At 42.1% G+C, this 10000-nt stretch overlaps 1 protein-coding gene across 1 annotated transcript in view; it reads left to right on the top strand.

Annotated features, from left to right (window-relative positions):
- fgd1 (FYVE, RhoGEF and PH domain containing 1) overlaps positions 1–10000 on the top strand; it is a 33732-nt gene that overhangs the window by 11501 nt on the left and 12231 nt on the right. Inside the window, exons 2-7 of the mRNA XM_080445440.1 lie at positions 3250–3579; positions 4207–4384; positions 5540–6179; positions 7812–7901; positions 9019–9167; positions 9819–9975. Coding sequence (XP_080301566.1) covers positions 3250–3579; positions 4207–4384; positions 5540–6179; positions 7812–7901; positions 9019–9167; positions 9819–9975 — 1544 coding nt within the window. The remainder of the gene's footprint in view (positions 1–3249; positions 3580–4206; positions 4385–5539; positions 6180–7811; positions 7902–9018; positions 9168–9818; positions 9976–10000) is intronic.

Here is a 10000-nt window from a genome sequence, read left to right as displayed (position 1 = left end):
GACCGCTAGGCCCTCAGTATGTGTATTATTATAAGCATTATTTTATACTTTATCACACAACAAAGTTCTGCAAAAATTGTGAAAATAGCAGGTTTCTTCCTTGGGGGGTTTTCCTTGCCGATTGAGGGTCAAAGGACAGGTTGCCGTTTGGTTTTCAATTGATATGGAGAACAATAATATATGAAGTGACTTTGATTTCTTAAAAAAGTGCTATATAAAATTTAGGTATTATTATTATTATTATTAATAACCCTGGCTAAATATGTAATGATATAGATATTGATAAGTGTACTTAAAGGAGCACTTCACCCATTTTCAACCTATCATATAATTGGTCCTCCTCACTAATGCTCATCATAAGATGGCACCATATCTGTCGACTCGCTCTGTGTCTCAGGGGAGGGCTTGTCTTTCTTCATCTCCAAAGAAAGAAGTGGGAGATCAGTCGGTTGATCAGTCGGTTGAAAAGTGTGAAAAAGTTGCTGAATGCAACTCCCTACACACCGCATCTCTCTCCACACCACATCGACAGTCGGCTACTAGTATGGTGCTAATTAGCATGGTGCTAATTATGGCTTGACGTTCGCTTTTCAACAACAAACACATGAACGTGTGCATGCTTAAATCATTTGAGAAATCATAGCAGTAAAGATGACCACTGCACAGCAGGGGCCTTACAGGACAAGGTTATACTTTAACTAAACTGTATTTAGTCTATTTTGGTTAGGGGTGCACCGATGACCGATATTATGAATCATAATAAAAAGATACATTTATCAATAACAAAAAAGCACACAAAGACACCAATAACTAATATTTAATTATTAAATATGGGTTCCTTATCGATCCCACTATCAATCCTTTTCTATTGTTGGTAGTTTGGCAAATGTTAACACTTTGGCTTTCCAAATATTTTTCAAGCAGACAGATGGCAATGTGTCACTTTAAAAGACTGGTGTATACTTTATCGTACTGCAACCCCCCCCACCCCCACCCACCACCCGACACACACGCACACGCACACACACACACACACACACACACACACACACACACACACACACACACACACACACACTACTGCAGCAGCTAGACAGAAGCAATCAATCATCGGTTGTTCACTTCGGGCCCGTTTTTAGCATCGAACCGATGCCGATGAATAGAAAAATAACTAACATAGGCCGATTCCGATGTGATTGCCGATATATTGTGCACCCCTAATTTTGGTTTATCATTTCGTTCACAGTGTGCGCCTGCAGCCAGCGGCAGCGCGATGCGCATGCAGCCATCTGGTCATTTTGCTTCAGCTTAAAGATCAATATATTATCAATAGCTAGAATGATTAGTAAAAATTGACACAGCAGCCTGATCATTTCTGCTACTCACCATATTGGGCATTAGCTGTCCAACATTATCATCATAATCATCATCATTTTCAATTGATAACATGGTCAATCAACTCTGTATATCTATTGTCTCATGATTTAGTTGGAGAATGAGCGCTCATGCTTGTGATGGTTAAAACTAAATTGAAACCTACAGTATATTTAGTAATATCTGTTGCTTCAGTTCAGTTGTATTTTACAGACCTTCATATTATAAATAACTTCCCCTTAGACAAAAGCAGGACAAATCACTTATGATTATAGTCAATTATAGACTATATCGCTTAGTGCTAATTTATATTTGCTTTCAGAGAATATCTGACTGCTGACGGCTGATTAAGTGCAGACATTACACAGGCACCATACATTCTATGTCCTGGTGTTTGAACAAGAGCCACACACAAATGCGCACGCACAGTCACACACTTTACTATGTGTCTGCATTTTGAGCAAACGTACGCTGTAGCGATATAGCCTACTAAAAGTCTGTGCGCTGCATGCAGACATAGATTTACTGCGAGCACTTCCACAGAAAGAAATATAGCGTACCGCTCCTTGCAAAGGCCACCCCGCTGCTATCAATGGTCAAAAACCAACTAGAGCTTGCTGTACAGTGTACACACACAGATTTTAGGCCGCAGGCGCTTTCCAACACTTATCAACGCCAACCTCGTTTTGGTGTGTTGGGTCCTTTAAGTTGATATATCAAGATATCACAGATGTCTCTTGCACATGAGGAGACATTAGGCTACGGTGATTCTGACCGCAGCACGGCCACTGCGTTTGGTCCGCCTCTCCTTTCCATGAAATGTTTGGGAGAGCTTTTGTTTCCCCCACATCTCCTGACATCATTATATCACATTTCTTAATGGTAATGGGAGATAACACTGACGAAGGCCTGCGTGCCGAAACACGTCTGTTTGGTAGACTGCTGCTGTGGATCATAAACATTATCAAAAAAGACTCCTAAGACCTCTACAGAGAGTGCGGATTGTATCATTCTGTTATGTGAATCTGCACCCAGTATATTCTTGAATGTTTCCACACTGTCCTCGAGTTGAGCGAGCCCTTTCCCTTGAAATGGTAATGGGAGCTGACTTTCTGATTGCTTTAATTAATGTAACACCTTAAACTCACCCATGACTAATTCAGAGGCTTAAATGCCACCCCTTTGCACCATGCAGCAAAACCTCATAACACACTGTCTAACTAGCAAAATTGGCATAGACACACCCCGACACAATTTGCGCCCTGCGTTCTGCGCCTAGATCGTCTAAGTAGGGCCCAAAGTGTGTAATGGGTTGGCACCTGTGGTGGCACTTCCAATTCCAGGGGTGGCCCATGCCACCCGAGGCCATCCCTGGACACGCCACTGTAGACTAATTAGATAATGATCTCTTTCCTCCTTCATCCTCCTATAATTCTACAAAGCTCTGTGAGGGTGGTGTGAGGGTGGTGAACCCAAATCTCTTCTGCCCGGTTCTCCTCAGTGGCTGGAGCAATCAGAATTTGCACACAGCCATTCACCATTACCATGTGCACGGAACAGCGAAGCCCGTTTTTTGCTTTCCCCAAATGTCAGCTGTTCATTAGCGTTTTTGTGTTAGCTGGCTCCCGGGTTGCCAGATCATGTGCGCATATCCCCCCACGGGTATGGACTAGTTCTATTAAATAATAAATAGTAATCATGTATTTAATGCCTTCTCTTCTCTTCTCTTCTCTTCTCTTCTCTTCTCTTCTCTTCTCTTCTCTTCTCTTCTCTTCTCTTCTCTTCTCTTCTCTTCTCTTCTCTTCTCTTCTCTTCTCTTCTCTTCTCTTCTCTTCTCTTCTCTTCTCTTCTCTTCTCTTCTCTCCTCTCCTCCAGGTCTCACCTCCAGTTCTAGGTGTTTAACTAAGAGTCTTTCTCTGGATCCAACCTGCTCCCCCTGTTCTCACCAGGGGACCCTGGAGGCAGAGGCAGACACGCCCCCGCGACTAAGCTCCGACCCTGGGCCCAGCTCCTGCCCAGGTCCCCTGGACTCCCTGGACCAATATGACCAGTATGAGGTTGTAGGCTCAGCTGGGAGCTTTTGTTCTGCTTCTAACAGGGTTCTGGTGAACGATACTGGACCTCCAGAACTACCAACCACCATGCTAACACTTGGTCCTGTGCCGGCCAAGAGCAGACCCCCACTGCCAGGACCTAAACCCCAGGGTGAGGGCAGGATGTGGTCGAGTGTGTGCATGTGTGCGCGCGTGCATGCGTGTGTGTAAATAACTCGGCAGGATTTGGCATGAATAAACAGTCAATGCTGTGTCCATTCTATTCTTTTCTACTTTATACTTTACTTTATGTTATTCTATTCTATATTTTTCTATTCTATTCTAGTAATAATAATAATTTGTATAGCGCTTTTCTAAGTACTGAAAGTCATGTTTGTGTGATGAACAAAGAAAACAATTTTATTAGAAAAAAAAAGAGAAGATTCCTCTGCGGATGATTTAAAGGAGTAGTTCACCCAAAACATAATTGAATTTTCTATCAATTACACACCCCATGAAGCCTTGAATTCATGGAGATTTTTTTGTTTTTGTCGCATTCCTAAGCCAAATATTTCAGTCTCCGGTAGAAGACTCAAAAGAGTCTCCTACTGAGTCTCCTATAGACTGAAGACCCGGTGATCAAATTATTGACTCAAGAATGCGACAAAAACAAAACAATCTCCATGAATTCAAGGCTTCATGGGGTGTGTAATTGATAGAAAAAAAGAAATCGGGTGAACTACTCCTTTAAGTAATGAAAACAAATCTCATGTCAACCTAATCTCTCTCTCCTCCCCAGTCCCACCAAAACCCCCGCATCTCCAGCAGCAGGGGGGAAGTAGGCCACGCCCCCGTGCCCCCGACAAGCCCCTTCCACCACCCCCTCCCTGTCGACCTCTCCCCACTGACCCGAACCCCCGCTCCGATGGAAGTTCCTCCCCCAGCTGCGTCCTATCACTCATTGAGAAGTTTGAGAGGTAGGTCCTGATTGGTCAATATTTACATCCTTCATCCTTCATCCTACTCATCCTACTCATTGGCTTTGATCTCAGACTCTGATCATCAGTGCACACAGATCATGCAGCAGGTTTGGCCCTTTTGGGTGCTTTAAAGACCTGTGCTGTTAGAATGACAAAATATCCATATCCATTTGCCCCTCTGCACATTGGATCTGTATATCTGTATCAGACTATCGCTATTCACACTTCAAGTGTGAATTGCAATGAAGAAGGCTGCCTACATAAATTATCACATTGCCCTTAAATAGCTGTGCTATTTGACAGAGATTCTTTTGCAAATCTTAATACCCATATAGAATAACATTGTAGTTTTAAGTGGTGTATACATAATTGATAGGGTTCAAGGTTGTACTTGATTGTTACATCTTATGCCCGGTACATAAAAGTAAACTTATTTTTGTACAGCTTCCTTTCAGAGAATGTAGCAGCATACGTAGGTAATAATAATAAAAGTAAAGAAAAAAAGAAAGAAAAAGAGAAAAACAAGAGCAAAATAAAGAATACAGTCAGTAGTTTACTAGTTTTATACTACTAGGATAAAAAAAGATCAGCGTATCTACAATGTACGTACAGTATATGCTTGGCATATTATATTCACCATCAGCATTTATCAGGGAAAGTCGCACACTCAAAACTCAGATGCTTTATTTATAGGCCATTGTTTTGCTAGAGACCTGCTTATTATTTTAGACCTGGTCGTGACGTTATGTAAGACCCGGTTATTATTTGAGTTCGGCTAATCTGCTTACAGTGATTCATATTAAAAGACTTGATTGATATCACATGGACATGGCTAACTAGGACAGATGCAAGTATATGAAATGTAAATATAAGTTACATTTGTATGTGTGTGAAATTAATATTATAGCTGATTAACACTGTTGGAATGCTATGGTGTTGAAGAGATGAAGGTTTTATTTACCTTGAGCATTTTGTGTGTGTGTGTGTGTGTGTGTGTGTGTGTGTGTGTGTGTGTGTGTGTGTGTGTGTGTGTGTGTGTGTGTGTGTGTGTGTGTGTGTGTGTGTGTGTGTGTGTGTGTGTGTGTGTGTGTGTGTGTGTGTGTGTGTGTGTGCGTGCGTGTGCGTGTGCGTGCGCACGCGCGTGTGTTACAGGGAGCAGCTCATTGTGGTTCCAGACATCACAGGGGGTCTTCCATGTAGAATCCCTCCTCCACCTTCCTCACCCCCATCATCATCCTCAGCCGAGCCCCCTGCCGAGACCCTCAGGGCTCAGGACCCTGATGACGTCACGCCGCAAGAGAGAGAGGAGGCTGGTGGTGATGATGATGATGAAGAGATAGGGCGTGTGTGTGCCAAGCGTCTGTCAGTGGAGTCAGGTTACAGTGCCTCTGAGGACCCTGTTGCCGTGGAGATGAGAGGTCAAGAAGTCACCGAGAGCCAATCGGAACGCTTGTCCCTCCCCTCCTCTCAGACGGACGGGAAGCTGGCCAATCGGGACAGTGGCATCGACAGCATCAGCTCCCCCTCCCACAGCGAGGAAGAGGGGGGCGTGATCTACCCCTGTAGCCCCGCCCACATCCTCCCCCGTCTCTCCAGCTCCTCCTCCTACGGCGGCGAGGGAGGGGCGGGACAGGAGGCGAAGCTAGGAGGAGGAGAGAGGAGGGTCTTCACTGAGGAGGGGGACAGCGACCTGGAAGAGGAGCTGACTCTGGTCCTGACAGAGAAACAGGAAGACACAGAGGACTCTATTGAGATACACAAACGTCAGCAAGACAGGCTGGACTCTATTGAGGTACACCAACACAGACAGACTGACAGTCACACTGTTTATGTCAGTGGTCCCTCAAATAAATTACAATATTTGACGGCGGACCCCCATCTGAAGATATTTTGTGGCATGTACAGATATATAAATATTTCAAACATAATCCTCATTTTCTGAAGATTGTTTGAAAATAGCAGATCTACAAGCTCACAACTCGTCATGTCCACTTTGAGAACCACTGGTTTATGTAAAGCAGGGATTCTCAGCCGTTAACATTTCTGGGACCTCCAATTTGATATGCATTAGCCCACGGATGCCTATTTGATAGGATATTTTGCTCTGGGAACTCCGGTCTAAGAACATTTTTAGTGTTAGACATGATTTGGTCTAGTATGGTCTGTAATTTGGTCCCGAATTTCTTTGTTTTCCGGGGTAAAATGTTTATGTAATAATGGGAAAGGTTAACTATCAATAATTTAGGTGAGGACCCCCTGGAACCCACTCAAGTGAGGCTGGGAAATTAACCGAAATTTGGAACCAATAACCGATTTAATCTTTCTAGCATCTTATAATAACAACACAAATATGAGATACAAATGATCTCTATAGAATTATCTCTCCTGATTGGATAAAACTACTATTCTGGTCAGAACTTGTATTTTATGTTTCCTAATGAGCTGGACAGACGGGGAGACCCCTGTTACTGAACACCAAAGCAGTGATGATTACTATTGGAATATAGAACTTGTGAGAACTACAGTACAAATCAAAAGGACCCTCGGGATTTTACAGTAAAGTCATGACCTCTGATCTTTAAAACACAGGATGTACTTCCTGCTGTTTGTCTCTGTAGCGTGCTTTCAAATGCCACCGCAAAAGGGTCAGAGGCCGTTCCCATTGGCTCGTAGTCCCGCGAGTGATGTTTCGACAGGGATGTTGTTTGCTATGAGAATATACACACTAGTGCGGTTATATCAAGGCGATGACGCGACGTAATTTTATATTTATATTATATAAACTGCAGGTTGGCTTCCACTCTTAGTTCTTTTAGATTGCCTTTTAAAACACCCTTCTCACCTTTTTCGTGTCTATTTTGCAGACGCTAAATTCTTCTGTTTTAAATCTTTATGTGCTAATAAATAAAACTCAAAACTCAAACTCAACAATAGCTGATGACCCAAGACGATGATGAGGCACATTAGTTAATTCATTAGAAAGATGAGGCGTTATAGTGACTCACCTTTAACATTTATATAGGCTACTCTAGAATTATTATATAAGTTGGGTGGCATATAGACCTACTTATTATTATCCTACAATTTAGTGTGTGTTTGGATTCCAGGGGCGCGGCCTCTGACCCTTTTGTGGTGGCATTTGAAAGCAACTGTCTCTGTAGGACATAGAGCTCTGGTTATTATTTGTATAATAATGGAACTGTCTGTATCAGTTTGATCTGACTTGTCTTTACATTTTTGTGTTGTTTGTCTTTGATTCACTCTCTGTCTGTCTGTCTGTCTGTCTGTCTGTCTGTCTGTCTGTCTGTCTGTCTGTCTGTCTGTCTGTCTGTCTGTCTGTCTGTCTGTCTGTCTGTCTGTCTGTCTGTCTGTCTGTCTGTCTGTCTGTCTGTCTGTCTGTCTGTCTGTCTGTCTGTCTGTCCAGCTGTCTGCCCAACAAAGGGTGTTCAACATCGCAAATGAGCTGCTCCATACAGAGATAGCCTACGTCTCCAAACTACACTTATTGGACCAGGTAAATAAATTGTGTGGTGTGTGTGTGTGTGTGTGTGTGTGTGTGTGTGTGTGTGTGTGTGTGTGTGTGTGTGTGTGTGAGTGTGTGAGTGTGTGTGTGCGCTATCAGTGTTTCCCCTGGATGCATTCAACAGTATGATCGCAGCTGAATTGTTATGTAAATTATTTGTATTATTATATATTTTTTGACAATGCAAGACTGCTCCGTCTTTATACACTAAAGTGATATTATTTTGCACTACCAGTAAGGATGCTTTATGTCACACTTGTAAGGTGAGGAGAGGAGCGACTCATTGAAAGAGTCACGAGACACTCTTTCGACACATTCACATTACTAAAGCATTTTTCTTGTTCTTGTTGTTATCTCTGAGCACACACAAACAAATTCCAAATCAGCTGTAAATAGTTTTTTTTGCAATAAATGTTTGAATACTATCATGGGAATATTCTCTGTTTACTTACAATGGAAGTCTAGGGGTTGTTCTAGGCATTCTCTCAATAGATTGGGCTCCGTCTATTTACTGAAGGGCGTATCGCTTCATACTCAGGTCAATTTACTTTACGCTTACCTGATAATCTCTAAGCATAAGCATATTGAATCAAGTTTCAACAGGCACCAGGTAGATGGCAACATTGAAGCAAACCAACTTTGATCAGGATTATCATTTGCCGTAGACAAAAACAACAACAACAACAACAAAATAACAGATTTAGAAGAAATTATCGCATCTCAACGCAATGTGTGGATACCTTGTAGATTTGTTTGTTTTGTCAAGAAACAACACTGTTGCACAATGGAGTCTAAATAAAGCTTGTTACAACATCACATTCCAATCATCTGATTGGAATGTGCAAGGAAACATCTGTGAAATAAACATTTGGAAGATCCATAATGATCTTGCATACAAAAAGAACCTCAGTATTGCCCGTACACAGTGTTGCCCGAGTGTTTTGACTCTGTAACACCGGTCAATCACAAAAGCACCTTACTTTCTTTTTAAATTATATATATTGACCGCTGCTGCTACAACTTAATCCTAGGGGAAACACTGACTGTGTACACATGTAATGTATGATATAAATTATACATTGCTCCTTTCATCTCCTGTCATCTCTAGGTTTTTTGTGCCAGACTCCTGGAGGAGGCCAGATCTCGCTCATCGTTTCCATGTGATGTTGTTCAAGGAATCTTCTCGAACATCTGTTCTATCTACTGTTTCCACCAGCAGTTCCTCCTGCCAGCCCTGCAGAAACGCATGGAGGAATGGTCAGGATTATTATTAGTAGTAATAGTGGTTGTAGTTGTAGTAGTAATAGTACAGTAGTAATAGTAGTTAATTTTCTTTTAGTTTTTTCTTTCTAATGTCATTTAATAATTGTGTTTCTTTTTCTTGATGTTCTGTGTAAAGCACATTGAATTGACTTGTTGTGGAAATGTGCTATACAAATGAAATTGCATTGCCTTGCCTAGCAGCAGCAGCAGCAGTAGTAGTAGTAATTGTATAAGTTGCAGTAGTAATAGCCGTAGTAATATTAAACAAATGTACCTGGGGTTTGCAAACCCTGCCCACACCAGTATATCATGTTCTATGACTCTTGATATTGAACTTGACCCTTGATTTATTCAACCCAAAACTTAAGCCTCCGATCAGCTACAGACACACACAAGAAAGAAAAATGCTGTTTGTCCATAAGAGTTTTGATGCATATGCATACTACCATATCTTTTTTACAATGCAACAAGATTTCATCATGGGCTGAGCCAAGTCCAATGACACCCCACAAGGCCCCTTTTGAAACATTCCTGAAGTAGGCAGGGTCCCGGGAGGTTGACTGCTGATCAGTGTGAAAATATTTTCTGTTCTTCTTTGCCCTGTGACAAATGGTGTTATGTGAATCTCTCTCCTCTCCTCTCTAGGGATGTGAATCCTCGTATAGGAGACATTCTACAGAAGTTAGCTCCGTTTCTAAAGATGTACGGAGAATATGTGAAGAACTTTGACACAGCAATGGAACTGGTGACTGCCTGGATGGATCGATCAACCCAGTTTAAAACTATAGTCCAGGAAATACAGGTACACGCACAATACAAAATACCCA

This window comes from Gymnoscopelus braueri, assembly GCF_963280865.1.
Source record: "Gymnoscopelus braueri genome assembly, chromosome: 12".
Lineage (NCBI taxonomy): Eukaryota > Metazoa > Chordata > Actinopteri > Myctophiformes > Myctophidae > Gymnoscopelus > Gymnoscopelus braueri.
This window is presented reverse-complemented; position numbering and strand designations above follow the sequence as displayed.